Raw genomic sequence first — 21,221 nt, 5'->3', positions numbered from 1 at the left:
TGGTTTTTTCTTGCATTGAAATTTGCATTTTTCCACAGTCCCCCAACGTGACGTGCGCACTGACAGGACAGCGCACTTGTCCTGTCAGTGTGTTGCCCTGTGATGGACTGGCAACCTGTCCAAGATGATTCACCTTGCACACTGTCAAAAAGAAACTTTTTAAAGTAGACTGAAGACAAGAAAGAAAAATAAAGGAAATTCAGTGATGTCGACAGTAAGAGACGCACTCAACCGTTCCGTTTGATTTTGAAGGCTGCCGTTCGTGCCCAGATCCAGTCATGTGCCGTCTGATCACAGACCTAAGCAGCTGCAGCCTCCACCTCCAGATACAGTAAATCAACTGCTGCGAACATTTGATATGCAACATTTGCCGTGTGGTGTTGATTTTGTGGAGGAGGGGGAGCATAAACAGGCAGTGGTGAGTTATTGTGGGAACAGTTTTTTTTTTTTTTGTAGGGGAGTAAAAACTATTTTCTATTGCAAAAGTTTCCGCAGAAGGATAAGAGACGATGTGAACCTGCAGAACAAAAAGTTCCACATCAGCAGTAACCTCAGGCTGAACTTCTACAATGGAAACATCTGAGTAATATAATCGTATAAAAGGTAATTATGTGTGACTGTCTGCAGCTATCCATCTCTATTTGTCAGAAATTAATAACTGGTTTGCTTCGTAGCACCGGTGTAGTACACACTGCAAGTCTCATGTTTCAGAAGTTAACAACTCGGCGAGTGAAATTTTGTTTGCAGCGAAGCTGACAGAAGTAACGGCTTCACACTTTGGCACAAATGCAGAAAACTAAACAACCTCTTACCGCTCTGTTAGACTTGTCCTGATCTGCCAATGCATCTGCAGAAAAGTGCCAAACATCTTCTGGTTTTAACTAATCATCATCGCCCCCTCGGAGCTGTTGTTTCTGGCCTGCGGTGGGGAGGTCATCCAATTCAAGAAGCTTTCAGACTGATAAATTAAAGCTACCGTAGGCCCGAGGAAGGAGCTGCTGCTGCTGCAATGTGGGAACGATTAGTCTGCTGGGGAAATGAACTACGGCATTTACTCAATATCTGTCCAGCTTTGGTTCTCAGCTGCAACCTGCAGCTCTACGTAAGAATAGGATTATGTGGTTATGTGGTTATTGGTTACCACTGCTCCAGAGTGCAGCCCCTATGTAAACATTAAATATTCCTCTTCTGCAGCAGATATAAGCTTTTCATTATTGTTTTTATCCTTATGAAGGAGGAACAAAAATGTAATTAAAATCTGAAGACAAGTACAACTAACTTCTATATATTTAAAGTGTGTTTTGATATATTTGATTTTATACTGATAATATATTTTATAAATATATAACTTTGTATTTATATAAACAGATTAAAGGTTTTACACAACTCATCAAAAACTCTCATCTAAATCTTAAACTAAAAATTTTAACATAATTTTACTGCTCACATTAAGAATAATAATAATTGATAAGAATCCCCACTGTTTAAATACAACTGCATTCGATGATAGCCATTTTTTAAACTTATTTATGTATCTATTAGAAATAAAACTGAATATAAAAATATATCTATGTATAAAAGACACAATTCCCAAAGTCCAATAACTCCATCCATCCTCTTGATATTAAAACATAGTCTTTATTTTAGTACATGGTTTAAAGCAGGGTTTAATGAAAGAAACTTTAAAATATCTGTAATAAAAACGGCCTCAATGCAGAAATCTTTATTCAAAGGAAAAGTTAGAACGGTAACATAAACATCACCCTTTCAGAAAACTGGCAGCGAAAAGAACCAATCCAGTGTCCGTCCGTGTTTTGTAACAGCCAATCAGCGTCCTGGATTCACTGTATGCGGAAGTTGCTACGTTTCACACTGCTCAGTTCAACTTGAAGCTTTCCGCGTTGAAAAATGTCCCAATAACTATCACTAAAACTATCAGAGCAGATTTTATTAATGCCGTTTTCTGGTATAAATACAATTAACATTGCTAGCTGTTACAAAGTTACAGCTTAATGACAGTATTATTCACGTGTTAGCCTCATGGCTCACTCCTCGACCGTATGTAGGATGTTATTTAATGTCAGATTCGAGCAGCTAAGGTGAAGCTAGGCGACCACTGAAAGGGGCGCTGATAGTGGGGGCTTGTAGCAGCGGGGCGGGGGGTTAGGGATGGAGCCGAATCCCGCAAAGCGGCTCCGGACGGCGGAGGAAGAGGGAGGAGAAGTGAGAGAAAGCGGAGGAGGAGAGCAGACAGAGGCGGAGAGGAGGAAGACGGCGGATGTGGTGGGTGATGGACACCATTAAAATAATTGAAAAAGCATTTTTTTTTAGCCCGTTTTGTGATATTGTGTAAAACAGTTTTCTAAAAACTAACATTTACAAACACTCACTTAACACTCTATAGCAGGAGGGAAATTACAGACACCCTGTAATTTCCCTCCTATTTCATTTGCACTAAGTCAGAACTTTCTCCATTTCCTCTCTCCTGCAGAGCATCATCATGCCGGTGCACAACGCATCATGTTGGCTGGAGGAGTGTCTGCAGGCCATAGTGCACCAAGACTTCACCGGCTCCATGGAGCTCTCCGTGTTTGATGATGCAAGCACGGTATGGTGGTTTGTTCATTTGCATGTTTGTGCCTCTGAAGTTGCAATGTGAAGCCGGTGACATATTATTTATCCCTGCGCATGTTGCTCAGGATGACTCCAGGAAAGTGTTGGAGGGCTGGAGGGAGAGGATGGAGGATCGGGGAATCTCAGTGGTGATCTCAGGTCACAGTTCTTCCCAACCCAGAGGAGGTCAGCTTAACTACCCATCGATTGTGTGTTTGAGCTAGAGCATAGACTCACTGTTTTACAGGATAAATGGCTTAGAGCTGCCTTCAGGTTCAGTTTTGAATTTTCACTACCATACCAGCTGGTTGGCATCTCATCTAGGTCTGTTACCATAGTAACTGATGCTGGAAACCTAACCTGTTCTTCTCTGAAGCGGGCTAGGGTTTCTGGCGTTTAGCGATGTCTTGGTACACTTTAAATTAGACAAAATTAACTAAAAAGTGACTTTTCAGCAAGAAATAGGAGCTTGTTTTAAGGCAATAACTCCTTAATCTTGAATAAAAAGTTCTAGTTCCATTGGCAGATTATTTAATTTATAACAAGACATTTTTCCCATGTTATAAGTAAAATAATCTGTGACTATAATAAATAATTTTTCATCAATACTAAGGAATTATTGACTTAAAACAAGCTCCTGTTCCTTGCTGAGATGTTATCTTTAAGTTAGTTTTGTCTTATTTCAGGTGTACTAGGATGTTTCCATTAGAGAAATAAATACATGGTAAGATTTTGTGTTTTTGCAGTGAAGCACTTTTTCAACCAATCAGTGCTCTGAGAAATATATCTGGATCACTCCAGAACTGTTGACAATATTTTCAGTAACGTCGCTAAAATGAGAAAATCACTTTTTATTTAAATTTGTGAATGAATAATTTTGCTTTGTATTCTATTGACCGTTTTTTTCTTTCTTTCTTTCTGTTTTTTTTTTGTTGCAATTTAAGTTTCTTTTTTTTTTTTAAAGTAATAATTGTAATTTTGTTTTATGCTTGTTTGTTATGGTGGATCCATACACAGAAACATGCTGTTATTATGTCTTCCAGTGGGATTTGCAAAGAACAAGGCAGTGACTCAGAGTAGTGGACGGTACTTGTGCTTTCAGGATGCGGTAGGTGTGCTTCAGATGTTCTTTTAATGAAACGCCAAAACCATAAGGACTGATTATTTTTATTTAAATATACATAAAGCACAATTTTCAGCTATCCTCTGCAGGTTTGGCAGACCTGTCATAACACAAACTTCATAAAAGTGAAAGTATTGGCATCCCATAGGTTCATGTGTGAAATACTCTGTTTCTTGATACATTTTTCTATGGTCACGTATCTCAAATCTTATCTGACTAATGTACGTATTGATAGAAGAGTATGATACTGTGAAGGTCATTATAACTGCAGTCACTCAAACCACAACACGGTTTTGGTTTTTAGTTCTGCTTTACTTTTGAAACAGATTGTTACGCTGTCTTGTTTTTTGTTACATGTGTTTTGAAAGGAAAGGTCATTTTCACAGACACTGACCTGTCTCCTGTGCAAAACCCAGAGGCCTGTGTATAATAATGCAACATAAGGCAGATGTAACAATGTGTTGAAGGTTTAATAGATTGCATTCACGTGAACCGCAGTGGGAGGTTTGAGATTTCAGTTGTTTTAACGTGGCAGTCTTTTCGTCTTGGCCGCTCTGACTAGTCAGCAGCTGTGAAACGAATCTTTGTTTCAACAACATAAAGATGTTTGCTATCTCCTGGTGATAACGTCCAAACAGAACCTCACTTTAAAACACTAAAAACAGTAAGGCTTGAAGGTCCAAGCAGCAAGTTAAAAGTCTTGGTTTACGTTTTACTCCTCTACCTCCCTGCCATGATTTATTTGTAGCTGTTATGCTATTTATATATTTACTTCCTGTCCTTTTAAACCTTAACTTCAGGTTTAATCTTTCAACTCATCCTTTGCTTTCCTTTTTCCTCCCTCGTCTTTACAGTATAATTATTTATTGTCAGTTTGATCGACTAAGCGTCTGTATGAAGCTAAGTCCATCCCAACAAGCTGCCCTGTGAGCTGCGTTAAAGTTTTTTACTTTAGTCTGTTTAGATAGACTGTGAACACATGTTCTCTGTTCAGACAAAGATTTTAACGGTAAGAAAAACAAACAGATGTCAGGTTTCATGTGCCAAACATGACAGAGACCATCCTGGCTTGTTCTTAGGAAAAAAATTAACAGATAATCTTTGCAATAATCTCGATAACGGTCATGGGAAAACCTAAGTACAACCCGAGATTCAATCTGTTATCGAACCACTTTTAGCAGCAACAACTTTTGTGTGACCTTATCAGCCTCACTTCGTTTGGGAGGAATTTTTGGCCAACTCTTATTTGTAACATTTCTTCAGTACATTGATGCATTGATGTGTGCAGACACAGATGTCCTAAGGTCCCGCCACAGGTCAAGGTCTGGACTTTAACTGGACTGTTGCAACACCTCGATTCTTATAGTTTTCAGACATTCTGTCGTCGACTTGCTTCTGTGTTTGAGACGGTTGTCATGTCAACACCCCAAATTTCTCAAATGTTTTTGTACGAAGTTGAGTTTGTGATCCACCGAACAGCTACGAGTTGCCTGAGCACAAATTATTACATCTTTGACATCATGCCTGTTAGTTTGTAAAACGTGTTTAACTCGAAATACTTTGTTTTTCACCCAATGTCGTAATCGCATACCCACTTTGGACCTTGCTCTTCCCGAGTGTCGAGCTCGGACTGCGGGAGGTCTAATCATGGTCATGATTAGATTAATGATTAATGGTCATGAACATTGTTAGCATGTAGCATGCTAACTGAGGTGGAGTTCCTGAGGTTTTGTCAGTCTTTCTTATCATTGAACTTTCTGACCTTTTGTTGAATTTTCTAGGATGTGGTTGCTAAGAAAAATTGGCTACTTTAAAAAAAATGTTTTCTACTTGTGAATAGTCTTTCACACTGTTGAATAGTGAACGTTGGATTACTTGGAAATTACTTCATAACCTTCCCAAGATTAATGGGCAGCATCAAGTGTTTCTCTTTGGACATGTCTTCATGTTTTGTCTTCTTCCAGTACTTATTACTCTGAGTCCACCAGGCTGGAAAACTTTCAAAATTCCTGTTTTACAGCAGTGGCCACACTCACTGGTGATCATTTATTTTAAGTATATCTAAGTATCAGCCCATGCTTACTATTTTTTTTCCATTTACATCCTGTGAAAGCAGCAAGGTTGCACTTTCTGTTTCCCCCCCCCAGGACTGAATCCATCAGTGCCATTTTGTATGTGTGCAACATCGACGGACACCAGAATAATATCTGTGCCAATGCAGACGGCGGGTGTTCATGGATGGCCTGTCAGCAGCCCGAGTTTGAAAATTGTGTGGATTTCATGATGATGAGAATCAGAGAATGACTGATCATTACAGCCTTGCTTCACAGTGTTTACAGAGTGGAGAAGCTTGCACCAGCAGAGCAATTTATATTTGAGAAAGTGCGACTGCTCACGTTGTGTCTCGCTCTCATTGCCTTTTTCTGTGTTTCTGTTTTTGAAGTGTTAGATTCACTTTACACACAATACATGTTCAGCTTATGTTTTCAAACCTGTTTCATTCTGGGAAGTCTTTGAAACGTGGTTTGTATGTTTTTTATCCAGTGAAGTGATATCGAGTCGAGCGTTTATGAATGTCTACTTTGGTTATATGTCTTCATTTTATTTCACTTTTTCGGACCCTAGGATGACATCATGTTGCCCCAGAGAGTCCGTTTGCAGTATGAAACATCTATCCTCCATCCAAACTCTGTAAGTTTTTATTTTTACTGTCATTGCTTAGTCACTTCCTTCTCTTTTTTTTCAACTTTGCTCAACTCTGCTTCCCTTCTTTCTTTTCACTTCTCCTCTGCTTTTTCCTTTTCGCTCAATCTGTTGAAATAAAAGAAAAAAATCTTCATTGGGGCGCGTATGGGCAGTTGGCACGTGGAACAGTGAGAGTATCCGGTGTTGACGCTTTCTTTGACATGTCAGGTCGAAGGTCAAAGGTTGCGTGTGTGAGGGGAAGTGAGTGAGGCGGCATGGGGACAGCAGGCCCGCTCCCCTGTAAAAACACCCTGACCTTTGTGGCTCACTGTAATTTTTAAGCTCTGTCAAAAACATAGAGTTGAGAACAGATTTGCATGCGGTTGGAGAAGACAAATTATCTTTTATTTCTCAATCTGACATCAGATAAAATGTTTCTGTACCAGAGTTATTTGCATCAAAAGAAGAAATTTAAATAGATAAATTATTTAATTTTTTTTAAAGACGGTGTTGTTTAGTGTCGTCGTCTTGCAACCTGAACGTTGCGAGTTAAATTCCAGCTTCCTCCTGCCACATATCGACGTGCTTTCGGTGTGTAGTGTATGGAGGTGTGTGCATTTGTGGTCTATTGTCAGACAACAAAACAAACAGTGTATAAAAATATCTGCTTTTAACTTAATACTATACATTCATCCTTCAATTTAATTTATCTTGACTCACTCTTGTTCAAATGTCTTCTTTACTGCTTTTTTTATCCTTGGTTTCCATCGAAACGGCAACTAACAACAATGTTTTTATTCTGGTTCTCTGTTTAAGCATCAATTTCTTATATGAAAAAGAAAACGTATGGAAAAAACAGACAATTTCAAGTCCAGCACACCATGTTTTGCTTTCCTGTGCAGTTGAACATACACCAGACACGCTGTCAAAGCAAACATATTCATTGCTCGTATGATGGTGTGCATGTGTGTTTTCATAACAGCTGATTGGCTGCGGGGTCCAGCGGCTGCCGGAGGGATCTACGGAGCGCTACGCCCGCTGGATCAACTCACTGACTCGGGATCAGCTCCTCACTCAGGTAAACAAACGCGGCCCGTCTGTTTCAGCGCTTGTGTTTCATGCGCGGGGTGAAAGGTCGCATGTCAGGCAGCTACTAGGTCGGATAGAAACAGGATACATGCGTGTTGCTCACAGTTTGTACGGAAACGTGGCAGAGGAGCGGAGGGCGGAGGCAGCATCACCGCTGCCCTCAGAGCCCATCAAAGCTTCAGCAGGGGAAACGGGTCACACTGTCGACCGAGACGGGGGGGGAGAAGGGGGATGTTGACGGAAGCTGTTGGCAATGGAAAAAATTATTTTACTGGCAAAGAAATGGTGTTTCTTTCTGTGGAGACTTTCTGCTCCAACTGGTCCTGCAGCAGACATTCAACTGTTTTTGGACTGTAAAGCTAGCTTTAGACTAAGAACGCTACGGCTTTCCTTGAAGATCTACTGTAAATAGATTAATATAATTAAAAATAAGAAATGGAGCAAATTTATCTATTGGTGTTTGGGGTTTTGCAGGGCCTGGAAATGATTTGAATTCAATCACACAATTAATGCATGTTCCCATTTTTAAGGCCTGAAGTAGACTGTTTCAGGTTTTAAAATTCAAAATATACTTTATAAATAAAAAAAAAACATGCACATAAGGTTTAGTATTACCTTACATTAACAAAATAATATAATAGATTGCATTACTCTTTTGCATAATGATCACCTTTTTGTTTATGTATTTGTCAGACTTTTATCACATTTATCAATACGTTTATTTATGATATCTAAATGTAATGTTGCTTGGTCGATGGCTACTGGCACTTCACTTGTGGTGAGAAAATACAATTGTAGCTGGTCTACAAAAATACATCGCAGTCTTACTTTTAAAACCTAAATAATTAGGTGTTACGGCGCCCCCTTTGGAGGACGGGGGAACAACACGACAACCACCATGTATTGACAGAGTCCCTGTAAATGTCTAAAAACAGGATTTATTTTCCTGAAAATCCTAAAAGGTTTGCACAAATGGTGGGGGAGAAAAACATGTAACATTAGGTTTTAAGGATTTTATCTTCCTATATTTAAAAGGAAAGCTGTAATGTTGGTGATTTGCAGTCAGAGATGTTTAAAAAGGGAACAAGTCCTGTGCTTATGTGGAAAAGCTGTTTGACAGAACCATGTGGAATCATGTAAGCTATCAGAAGTGTCAGTGGGCCCAACGGACTGGACCACAAAATGCACCCAGCATTCAAAGGTTGTGCTTTTTTGTGAGCAGATTGGACACTTTAATTTGTCTAATTAAGTCTATAGACAGAAACCTTGGTGTAATTGTTTTGGCTGTGCGTAATCAGACTCTACATCACAGTGTTGATATTTCAGTTCACCTGAAGTAGGACAGACAAACCAGAGCATTCTGAAGAGCAAAAAGCATCTAGCAAAATGTTAGCATTAGCCGCTAGGCTGGGCAGCTAGCTGGAAGAGAGGGCTGCTCAAGTACTTTCCATTTTCACACTGTGAGGACAAAACTTTCTTCTGCAGTTGAATCATTTGACGTTTAGCTACATGATGCTGTTTGGTAGTTTAGTAACCCTGGCCTTTCGTTGACTGCCAATCGATTTGAGACGATGTGTTAGAAAGATGGTTTGAGAAACAGTTTTTTTTTTGTTTTTTTTGGGCACTAAACACAGTTTATGTTTCTTATTTCAGGTTAACAATACCAATAGTAGACTGCTAATATTAAAATAAGTTACTATTTTATCCCAGAAAAGGAGGAAATTGAAATGCGTGAAACCAACAGCATAGAACCGCACTGCATAGAATGTGCCTTATAGATTATCTTACAATCTCAATTCTTTTCAACAAATATTTCTTTTGTCTTTCACAATCTAGGCTCGTCCAATGTCCGAAAAGAGTGAGCATCTTTCGGTAAATGCTTTTGGTTTGCTGGAGTCTTTCACACATTTTCTGGGGAACCGGTGATACGGTGGGGAGGTATTTCTATTTATATTGAAAGGAGAGCTTGCCAGTTCTGATTTAGCAAAACACAGCATTGCCAAGGATACAGAACGACCTGGACTCCCTTTCTGTAACATGCGTGCACATTGTTACCGTCTGCATAAGCACTCAGCAGACATTCCAGGATATTTGTATGATATTAGGTTTCACGGAGCATGAGAGTGAGATCATGCACTGGTTCTGCATGGAGGTGGTGAGCCGCTCCTTTTCTTTCCCCTGCCTTCGACTACCCAACTTTACTTTTACTTTGGGTATAATTTGTGTATAAACAGAAAGAGCTTAGTAAATTGAACCACAAAATCTAGTGCTGCTCCCCATATTTAACTTTATATATGATGATTCAGAAACGCCCCTGCCCTCTGATTAGTCACAGTCAGCCTCCTACTGCGCCTGCTGTTTTCCCAGAACTCATTCTTATTCCTCTTATTCATTATTTGGCCCCAGCTTACATGTTCAAAATGTTGCAATATTACAACAGGCAGGCAAAAAGACGCATGGAGATGGACACATACACACACTTCCCAGATAAGATTCAGTCCAGCTGTTATAACTGGCTGAAACCAGATGTTTGGCACCATTTTCCACATCTGCAAAACATTTCTGGCTGGGAGTCGTAGTTCGTTCTATTGTGAAAATGTCACATTTGTGCATACGCACGTGCATTTACAGGCGCGCTGTGCGAAATGTAGCGATGCGGTCAGAGGCAGAAGTGGATCGGATGACCTTCAGGTTCAGAAGGTGGAAACTGTCACCCAACAGAGAGGAAAGGGCGAACAAGACGAGGCGAGTGGAGGGAAGGCGGGCTGTCAGGGGGGCTTCGTCTTTTAAAGCAGAAAAAGTACTGAGCATTAAGGAGTTTGAGAGAAAACAGGAGCAGCAAAATCACGAATGAGTCAGAGATCATCTGTGAGGAGGGGATTGTGAATGTTTTTCTTCTGTGCTGGAAGAGAACATGTATGCATCTGTAGGCCTGCCATGATAAAAAACTTTTACTGGATAATATGTTGTTCCAAAAAGTAGCACGATAAACAATAATAGTGTCATCTCGAGACCCTTTTCAACTAATATATTAATGATGATAGCTTCTTAATGCAAGTATACCCACTCAAAGATGGGAAAAAACAAACACGGGAACTGAAAAACATTTTAAATAATCATAATAAATAAAACAACCAAAACAATAAGAGTTGAAATGGACTGGGTGTCAAATGTTTCTCAAAGTGGCAGCTTTTCAACAACAACATCTATTGAACAGATGTTGTCTGAATTAAAATGATTGCACTCATTTTAATTTATTATTAGTTAATTTGTTGCTAATTTTGACAGGTTTATGCATCTATTTTGTTTTCAGGACTAGAGTAGAAGTGTTTTTCTCCCCCTCTGTGAAGCTTCATGTCTCCTTGTCATGAGGTGGGGTTGTTGGTGGTGAGGAGAGACGCTGAGACCCAGGTTATAGTGATGATGAAGATATTTAATGATGAAGATGCTCAAACAGTCCAACACAGGCAGCACGGCAGAGAGACAGGCACACAGCCAAATACCGGTAGCAACTGGTAAACAGGACTTAAACGAGAGCTAACGCTTTCCAGGACTTAACAGTTCTACTGGAGGCGAACACTAGACGTGAGACAAACGACAACGACAAACTTAGACAAGGACCCGACGAGGAACACAGACAACAGGTGGGTTTAAATACACACGGGGTAATTAAGGAAACGAGACACACCTGGGGATCAATCAACGGGGAGGACAGGACAGAGACTCACAGGAAAACATAGAAAAACTCAAAATAAACACAGATCATGACACTCCTAATAATTCGATTAGACTTTATGTTGACTCGCTGCACCAAGAACTGTGTTGCAAAACCAACCAAGGTTTTGCAACACAAAAACCTCTGAAGAAGACACAAGTGCTATTTCCTTCTTCATGAAATATAAACAAAAATGGAGTAGCGTCAAATTTTGGCAGTTGTAGGATTTCTCTCTCGTCTTTGGTAAAAGACCAGGAGCCAGTTCTTCCGCTAGCGCTGGACTCGCTTATTAGTTTTGGTCGTATTTACCCAGAATGCCCTACACTATAGTTCGCTTCCTGCTTTTGGAGCGGCATCCGGTCCGCTTGCATCCACACATTTGGAACCCACACATTCAAACTGCGCCAGAGTTCACTTAAGCCGAACCGAGACCTAGGTTTTTAGGCGGACCAGAGTTTTTTCGTACAACAAACTGATACAGAAATTCTCACAAATGAAGTGCCATCATCGAAATGAGCGACTGTTTTATAATATGGTTTTATTAATCTTACGCTGCCTGATATTCAGACTTACTGAGACACTGAAGTTTGGGTTTCTTCTTTGTTGTAAGCCTGACTTGCATTACTAATAGCCTAATGAATTCATTCATGAGTTTCACCTTCTTAGCTAAACTAATGAAATAAATTACATTTTCATTATTATCATCATATGTTGAGATCTACCTGTAATTCCTGCTGTAACCCTTAAATATGTGAGTCTTGTAACACTGCTGATCATAAAATGTCTATTTTAATCTGGGAAATGTTCAGCTGTGTCCCAGGACAGTTTGTTGTCCAAAATGTCCTTTTTTTTTAAATTTCTGTTGAACTTTCTCAAAGCTGCACAGCTCTTTGGTTCATGTACCTGTAGTTGTATTTCAGACCATGTGAATGAAAAGGCTCAATATTGAAAACGCCTGATTCACACTGATTTCTTAATGCCAAGTTTCTGTCTTGAGGATGATGGCTCATTATTTTCTGTTATTGGGTTTGGACACGGCTATTCCTGACCAAGTTTTTGTACTTCTCAGGAATCTAGGAAACTGTTCCATAAACCTTATTGCTGATGAGAAATCTAACCCTTCTGAGGCAGAGACATTATTTTCCACAACCACAGTAACAGAGAGTATAGCTGCTTTATTAAATGCTCGTCATGATTTTGGTTTGTCTTGTTTTTTTGTTCTAGGTTTTGTGTTATCACACGTTCTAATGCCCCCGTTTGTTTTCTGTCTTTTTGTTACTTTTAGAAACTGATTCTGTGTATTTATCTGACTTGCCTGTTTTATATCTGGACCTGGCATTTGGTTTTAGGCATACACCTCGCATGGGCCCACGGTCGTCATGCCAACATGGTTCTGCTCAAGGAAATTGTTCATGAAAGTCGGATTGTTTGATGAAGGAGGCAAGGTGAGATTCAACTCTCACACCATTCCTTAATCTCATTTGTTTAACACACATTTTTTTCTAACAATGTTTGGATTGTTGTTTACATTTTCTCTCCTGAGCAGAGAGTTTTCACTGAATTAGATGCAGATAAACGGGGGAAGAGAACAAAATCACACTGGCATCGACGATCTGCTTCAAGTTCAGTGGTGGTTTGTAGAAAGTAAAATACACAGAAAAGTAATAAAGATCAACTCTCCCCCTTTTTTTTTATTTTATAATTGTTTAGCCCACACAGTACATTCTCTTGAAATGAGTGGATAACGTTAGCTTAGAACGAACATTGTAGCAATTAAGACGGTTCATAATGACGATATAAACAGAAACACCCATAAATTCCAGTGTTTTTGTTTATCTGATAGTAACTATGGTCTTTAGCTTTTGCAACAATATTTGTGACAGAAGATGTAAGTTAATGGCATCAATATTTGCTGATTATAATTTTATCACTGGTGATTATATAATGATGGGATCTTTGTGTTGCATATGTTGGATCAACAAAGATGTTTCTAAAGAAAACTTACACAAGAAGAGACAAATTTAAGTAATACACTGTTACATTTACTGACCATTATACTAATTCTTGTCAATAGACTAATTACAATAAAACAATTCCTATTTATCTTTTAGAACAGTTTGTTGTACACATTTTTTTTTACCTTATGCTAATCAAAAGCCCTTGTCAGCAACTTAAACCTCCTAAACTCTCGATGTGGAGAAGCAGCAGCTCTGCTCTTCTGTATGCGTTGATATTTCTCAGTATAAGGGGTCTGTCCCTTTCAGACCCTTGGTAATTTAGCTATTTAACCACTGAAGGTCACTCTTAGACCATATATGGAGTCATTGAACCTTCAGCCCAATATGGTCAGATGATCATTAATAATAGAAAAAGAGAAAAATGACACAAAGTAGCATCTGTCTTTACACACTAAAACACAGTTGATGTTTCACAAAATGAGCTTATTGCTTCACATATGGATACATGTACAAAGTCTGTTGCATCATGTGACGCAAATGCTGGGTGGCAAAAATTATTTACCACAATTAAAGGGACAAATTACATAATTTACACATTATGTAAAATACACTTTTTAAAGCTTTACATCATGTTATATTGTTATTCCCTCATCGAAATCATACCTAGAGTGTGGCTTTGATTCGTTCATGCACACCTTCAATTTCCCGTGGCAACCATTCAGCTCTGCAAAATGCTTGGTGGGACCGAGCACCACCTCCTCTTTGGAGCAGTCCTCCCCTCGCTCAGCTCCTTCAGACTAGTCAGCAGCAATTAGCAAACTCCTGGTGGAACGGCACATCAGCTGAGCTCATTATAGGAGGTAGATCTCATTGAAACGCTGGTAAAGACGTTGTTAAACATGGCATAAAGCTTCAACAGAGGAGCGATGTTGTGATGACTTTTCAGAAGGAACAAGAGTTTTTAAAGAGACGGATTCCGAATTTTAAGAAGTCGTATTACTTTTTTATGGCAACTGAAGGTAATATAGTTACTTGATTGGGCTAGAAAGTGATTCTGTGTGACTGAAAAACACATAAAAATCATTATCTCCATCACTTTTAGTTGTGTTGAAAGTGAAACAGGCCTCACTACTGACAGCACATGCTGCACCTTTACTGACAGACTTCCAATCTCTCTGTTTTCTCTCCAGGGAGTCCCAGAGGATCTGCTCTTCTTCTACCAGTTCCTTCGTCAGGGAGGCTCTCCGCTCAGGCTGGACCAGCGCCTGCTGGTTTATCGGTACCACGAGGCGGCTGCGACTCATTCTGTGACCGAGTCAGTCTCACCGTTCCCCCTCCTTCCCACTGAGTTTCTCTCGCACGCACATGCTTGGTCACAGTGTTGATCCTCCACCTACACCCAGCTGCCCACTGCCGTCCCTGAGTTTCCCAGGGCTCTCGCATGAACCCAAATGCTCCCCGCTGACACACGCTCATGAGATGTTTTGCAGACTTTTCAGATTTTATGACAATGTGTTTGGCATTCCAGTCTCTTTCCCAGCATTCAGATCAGGAATCTTGGTCTTCTCCGCCTGGAATGTTAACCATCCGTTCAACGCTGCTCGTAGAAAATCGTGTTTTGGTGTGAACAGAAGTGCTTGGGATGCTGTGTGTTGGGCTCACTGCTGCCTGAGCTCCACCGTGTGGAGTCTGCAGGTGTCCCATGCATGCGAGCGTGTCTTTAAATGTAAAATGAAAGCTGACATGAGCTTCCTTTATATCCCTCCTTCCTTCCCGAGTCTAATTTATCTGCCTGGTGTTGATGCACATCCTTCTCTGTGTTTTTCATCGTCCGTCTCTTTTGGGAGGTCTATTTCAGGCATGTCTACTTTCCGCTTTCCCCCCTTCTCTTGACACCCTTTCACTCTGCTTACCTACTTCCTCAAGTCAGCCAAATTAAACCGTGGCCCTATTTCTGTCTGCCAAACAGTGCAGCTGATTTTATGTGAGGTGAAAGGTCTTTTTATTTTTAAGGATAGTGTCAGACAGTAACTAACATAAAAGGCTTTTATTTTTGGTCTTTGAAAGTGAGTGGCAGCTGTGTGTTTAGTGGATCCTTCCTGTATTGCTGCCGTGTCTTGCAGTCAATGGCTGTAAGGAAAGAAGCAAAGAAAACCTCTTGAGACCACCCAGGCTCTTGTTTGTCATATGAGGCCCGCTGGTACACGCAGTAAGAAGCTTCACTTTGAAAAATAAGGAGAAAGCGCTTCGGTCGAATGTGTGCAGGTAATTGCTCAGTTTCAGCGAAGGTGTAAAGAGCACAAATACTAGTTTTATCGTTTTCGTTCTGCCTGCTGTCATCAAGTTTTGCATGTGTGTGTGATTCAGCGCACTTGAAGACCAGCAACCGTGTTTAGTCTCTGATATAAACGCAGTCAGTCATCACTGCGGTGTAAACACCTTCTGCTGTTATGCTTTCAGTTCTATGTGAATGTTAGCAGTCGGAAAACGTTTTGAGTTACAGAAAACGTTTGGTAGAGCATCAGATGACAAGTCAAAGTACTTCCTTAGTTCTTCTTAAACGGACTGTACTGACTTTTTCAAGCTTTACATCATGTTATAATGTTATTCTCTCCTCTAAAACATACATGGAGTTTTGCTTTGAATCTTTTGTTTATGTTTGACAAATCCTTTATTCTCCAGAGGCAACCATTCAGGGCGCATAAACGCTCATCGGCTGCTGCCTTTGTCACGGAGTTCCTCCAGACTAGTGGCAGCAGCAATTAGCCAACTCCTGGTGGTGGCCTCCTAAAAGCATCGTTAAAGGCTTAATGGAGAAAGTTGCTATGACTGGTTGGAAAGAGCAGGAGCTTCTTAAAGAGACAGAGACCCAATTTCAAAGCATTAAATTGTGACGTAAAATGTCTTTTAAGTTATATTTTATGTTTACAGCATTTTTATAACAACTAAAGGAGAGATGCACCAATCCGATATTAATATTTGCATCTGTCCCGATATTGAAAACATTTCTAGATTGGGTTTTGCTGACAACGTGCCAGATCCATAAGGGCAGATCTGTTAGGTCTAATTCTGCGCTTGGTGTTCTGAAACACAGCTTGCTGTATTGTTTATTTTACTGTATTAAGTTTCCTATTTCCCCTTTGCAAACCCTTTAAATAATAAAGAAACTGTTGGTTCCAGTTTCTTTATTATTTGATTTACAGTGGCTGTTACACTCCTGACTGAACAAATTAAAGTTCAGTCAGTTTTTACATGTTTGGCCAAGCAAACATGTGAAGCTATTGGTGTATTTAAGTGTGTCGTAGTGGTACAGAGTTATCAAACACATTTGTAATTCAATTCATTTGTGTCTGTTTAAAAAGAGCCGTAAAAAGAATGGAATGAAATATTTATTACAAAATGAATTTGTACTGATTGATCTTACAAACTTGCTGTTATTTAAGTTTGAATAGCATCCTGATTATGACCACATTTCTCTTTTCTGCGATCAGGGAGACTATCTGGAAGCTGCGCGTCGACTTTCTGCAGGAGAGAGTCCTGAGCCAGTGGGAAAACTTCACCATCTGGAACGCCGGGAAGCAGGGGAGGAAGCTCTACCGAAGCCTGAGCCTGATCAATCAGAAGAAGGTGATGTGGGACACCAGCCGAGTCATTTATCGATTTACTTATTTTTGCGTTTTTGATGCATTCGCTGGTTCTCTTTAGGTCAAAGCGTTCTGCGACGTGGATGAAAACAAAATTCAGAAGCGTTTCTACACATATGAGGAGTCCAAGGTGAGATCAACATAGAAAGAAAAAAGAGAAGAAAAAAAAATCCGCAAGGTCTTTGATTCTTAACATTTAACCAACACGTATAAACTGTTTAATGTTTACGGATGTTTCTGTTGATACGACTCCAGGAGAGACCAAAGCCTACGGTCCCCGTCCTGCACTACAAAGAGGCCACGGGCCCCTTCATTATCTGCGTTAAACTGGTGAGCCCGGATCGTGTTTGCGTGTTGCACGCTTGTTGTTCCTGACCGCGCGTCCCTCTGGCCTGTTTTCCAGCCTAACGACATAATGATTCAGGGCGTGTGCCTTGCACAGGATGTGAAACGTACAAACACACGGCGAGGCTGTCAGGAAACGGGAAGAGACGGCAGCCTGATCTTTTGATCATGGGATGCTTACGCTAACATCTCATGCTTTAAATCATGAAACGTAGTAAGAAGCGTTTACGTTTGATTATTAAAGCTGAACAATTTTACTGAAATTCATATTTTTCAGCTTTTTTTTCCCACTTTTTATCACTGAGAAAGATTTAGATTCAGATCTGAAGTGACCCCACCTATACGGTCTTCTAAATGCTCAATTATGGAACTTAAGAGAGTTAATCAAACTCAAAAGCACAGAAGTCTGGACTCGATTTCAGACCTAAATACCTTTGTCAAACTGTTGTGTTACATTTAATGCAAAAAGCAACACAAAACGAAGCTGCTAAATGGCGTCGCAACGTTTCGCCTCTACTCCATGTCCGTCGTTTGATCCTTCTCCTGTTGTTTGCGTTAGGCCGAGCTTCACGTTTGCTGTGGTTGCGTCCGCAGGACATGACAGGAGGAGTCCTGGAGGAAAACCTCAACGCTTTGCAGCTGAGGGAAGGAACGGATTACTACCATTTCAACTGACGGCTCGACGTGCTGCACGAGACCACAGGAGCCCCGCAGGTTAAACAGACAGAGGAATGCAGAAGACTGATTTATGAAAACATAAACACAAACTCAGAAGATGGGGTGTTTATAACGGGGAGGTGAAGCGAAAGCAGCAGCACAGGATTGGAGGACAAAAACAAGAGGAATGGAGAAGTTTATGTTGTGTAATAAAAAGGGCCTCTCGCTGCGTAAAAAGGTAAAGAATTTCGAGTCCTGATAGTTTAACTTGGCGAGGTTAACAGGTCTGGCTCTCTGCTTCTCTCTCTCTTTTTCCACCGTTTCAAATTCGTTACTTTTGGCTCTTTCTGTGGAGGTTTTACAGTAAATTCCTCGTTTTAGGGAAACATGCTTTAACGTTTTGTCTTTCCTGGTTAAGCGGAATCAGAGTGAAACTGCGAAAGCGAAACAGGTTTCATAAGGTATATGAAGTGATAAAGCGTGAAACCGCCCAGGAACCAAGCAACCCCTGTGGAAAACTTACTCAGGTTGTTGATCGTGTAGAAAAGGTTGATTTATTATTTCTAAAAGTTCATGAAAGTGACTACAGGTGCATCTCAATGACTAAGAACTTCATCACAAAGTTTATTTCTCTAACTTAGTTCAACTAGATTTGTTAAATACTTTGTGGCAGATAAAACATCACTGACTGACTGTGGAAACGTCACACTGGACGTCCACCAACGTGGCTCTGTGCCTCTCCACTCTTCCTCCAGACTTTGTGACCTTGATTTCCAAATAAAATGCAAACTTTACTCTGAACACCTGAGCAGCAGGTTTCTCTTTAAAGCAGACGAGATTCTTCTGATGTTTCTCATTTAAAGGTGATTTACCACAAGGAATGACGCTCAGAATTCATATTCTTTTCGGGCCACTTTTTCCTCCCACTGAACTTTCCATTAATATGCAGCATCATTAGAAATGGACTTCAGTGACTTAACCTTTTCTAGTGCATCTTGGACAACAGTCAAGTCAGCAGTCATGGCAATAGCATTACTTTTATGTTAGATTATAATTTTCTGTTAAATTAAAATCTGGGTTTGTATTGAAATTCATCGCTCTGTTTTTAATTACTTTTCATAATTTTTTTTGGATTGAATTATGTAAGTAAGTGGATTTTATGATGAAATTTTAATTTATTCAGATTCACCTGTAAAAATATATATATATTTTGTCCAAGAGGACAAATATTTTGGGTCAGTTTTCCTCTTAATGTGTGTCTTTTCAGAGGTAGCACTATTAGCTGTCTTGTTTGATAACCTCAGCGTCATTAACGACCATTTAAAAATCTGGAAACTGTTTTCATGTTCCTAACGCCCAGTTTGGACTTTGCGAGTGAAATACTGAAGCCCAACACATGTTCTAAAGGAAGTCTCATCACACAATGTGCAGCTTCTTAGGGGTGGGATGTTTTTATGACCGGATTTCGAAACAAGTCCTTTGTCTGATGCAACCGTGTAAAATCAGATCCACTCATACACATCTGCTCCAAATGAACAAAGATGGACTTTTGCTCAACTCTGCTTTTCTTTCTCTGCCTCTCTTATGAAATCTAAAGAACAATAACCTTCTTAAGAGGGCACAGTTGTCATACATAAACACAAAAAGTGGTTTGTTTTGCCCCACAGAAAGAATGGATTTTTTTTTTTTTTTACCCAAAGGTAAACAGATCTTCCCCTTCAAATTCTCCCCCCTATGTTTTTTTTTCTGGGTCAGCAACATGGTCAGAGTTACTGTAAATCTGCCCACAGAAGTTTAAAAAGAAGTCACAATCATGGTTAAAACAGACGACTGAGTCCAGTTTTTTTTTTTTTTTACTTATATAGTTACCCAAATGAAATCCAGATAAAAGACAAGCTGTTGTAAAAAGAAAACCACGAGAAGTCAAACCATTCGATGAGATGATCTGGACAGATGAACTGTTTGGCCTGCAGGGAAACCGCTACACGGTCATATTGTTTTGCTCGTCTACATATACTTCAAACATCTCCCGTTAACAAGGTATTGTCAATGGGAGATTAACAACAACACCCCAGATTTGCTTATGCTTCTTAATAAGTAAATCTGCAGTTAGTTCCTATTGCAATCATGTTTTGACATTATTATCATCAAGTTAAAAGTTGATTTATGATTTGATTCAACACATTTAGCGTTGTGACATCGTTCCGTGTAAGCTGTTTAAGTAAAAAAAAAAAACTTTTTTGTCTGACTAAGTGCCGTCTGCTTTACTCACTCGGCCCTCATGATGAATCACTTAGTGGATGATCAGAGTGGGCCCTAATGGAGAATCTATGAAAGAGACTCAAAGAGCGTAAACAGAGTTTTGCTAAGTGTTTACACTCCGTCTCCCTGCAGACATCAGAGCCGATAACCAGCCCCACCAGGCACAATGGATGACCCTGACTCTGGGGCCCGCGTGCCCTCACTGGTCAAATAAACGCACAAGTGTGTGTAGGATTAAAAAAAAAAAAAAAAGACTCGCAGCTGCAAGATCTCTGTGTAGTTCTGCTGATAACGACAGATAAGAGCTGCGAGGTCGCAGAGGTCCGACGGCGGGGGCTCCTCCATTCACCAGGAGCGGTACCGCATTCCTTTGTTTCAGCATCTCGTCGCAGGCAAGATGCTTGCGCAAGTAAAGAGGAGTGGGCTGACTTGAAACCAGGAAGCTTCCACGGCCCACTTCCTGTTTTAGCACTTCACCCAAATAAAAGTGATGCTGCTGTATCGTATAAATATATTTAGAAAACTCACAGATTCCACTGAACGACAGATTTAGCTTGACAGAATGAGAACATGACTTCTTATTAAAAGATTTTTTTTTTTTTGCATCTGCTGAAAGTCAAACCTGCAGTTATGATCTTCATAAACAGAACCTCTCGCTCATGACTGTCTACTTCAGAAAATATGGAGGGAAAATTCAATCAGTCTGTTTTGTGCATTCACTATAAAAGATTACAAAACCAAACATTTGTTAGCCTAATTTACCTTCCTAAGTTTTCTGGAGCCGTGTAGCACCTTTCTGCTGGTGTCTTCTGCCACTAAACCTCCTGTAACTGTCAGGTTCATTTTAAATTTGAGCTTATTTCTTTGCCAGGTTTTCAGTGACACCGTCACTAGTCAGAATTAAGCAGCATAGCTTTCTTTTTTTTTTTGTTGTTGTTGCACATTTCTTTTTGGATTGCTACGCTGCTGATAAACCTAAAATCTTCACACGGAAAGAGGGCTCTAGCAGCTTGAGATGTCTTGTTATCTTCTGAGATACATTCAGCAGCTCTAGTGTCAGAGGCAACCGAGCAGCCCGCAGCATGATGCAACCTCTACTCTGTAATGCGGGTGTACTTAAGATGACTAAG

At 40.1% G+C, this 21,221-nt stretch overlaps 1 protein-coding gene across 2 annotated transcripts; it reads left to right on the top strand.

The window, feature by feature from the left end:
- The first annotated feature begins 327 nt into the window (after positions 1–327).
- Positions 328–20,322, top strand: b3gntl1 (UDP-GlcNAc:betaGal beta-1,3-N-acetylglucosaminyltransferase-like 1). 2 transcript variants are annotated; one of them, XM_016664260.1, is made up of 14 exons: positions 328–418; positions 487–603; positions 675–2,283; positions 2,492–2,608; positions 2,700–2,799; positions 3,657–3,721; positions 6,362–6,427; positions 7,404–7,499; positions 12,575–12,670; positions 14,374–14,498; positions 16,675–16,810; positions 16,889–16,957; positions 17,083–17,157; positions 17,767–20,322. In XM_016664260.1, the coding sequence occupies exons 3-14, from the start codon at positions 2,170–2,172 to the stop codon at positions 17,845–17,847; spliced, it is 1,140 nt and encodes a 379-aa protein (XP_016519746.1). In that variant the 5' UTR covers positions 328–418; positions 487–603; positions 675–2,169; the 3' UTR covers positions 17,848–20,322. The 2 variants fall into 2 exon arrangements, with proteins under 2 accessions (XP_016519746.1, XP_007578383.1); XM_007578321.2 differs by having other exon boundaries at positions 487–2,283.
- Positions 20,323–21,221: the final 899 nt, after the last annotated feature.

Source organism: Poecilia formosa, unplaced genomic scaffold (genome assembly GCF_000485575.1).
Source record: "Poecilia formosa unplaced genomic scaffold, Poecilia_formosa-5.1.2 Scaffold474, whole genome shotgun sequence".
NCBI lineage: Eukaryota > Metazoa > Chordata > Actinopteri > Cyprinodontiformes > Poeciliidae > Poecilia > Poecilia formosa.
The sequence above is the reverse complement of the archived record's forward strand: the minus strand, read 5'-3'. Positions and strand labels throughout refer to the sequence as shown.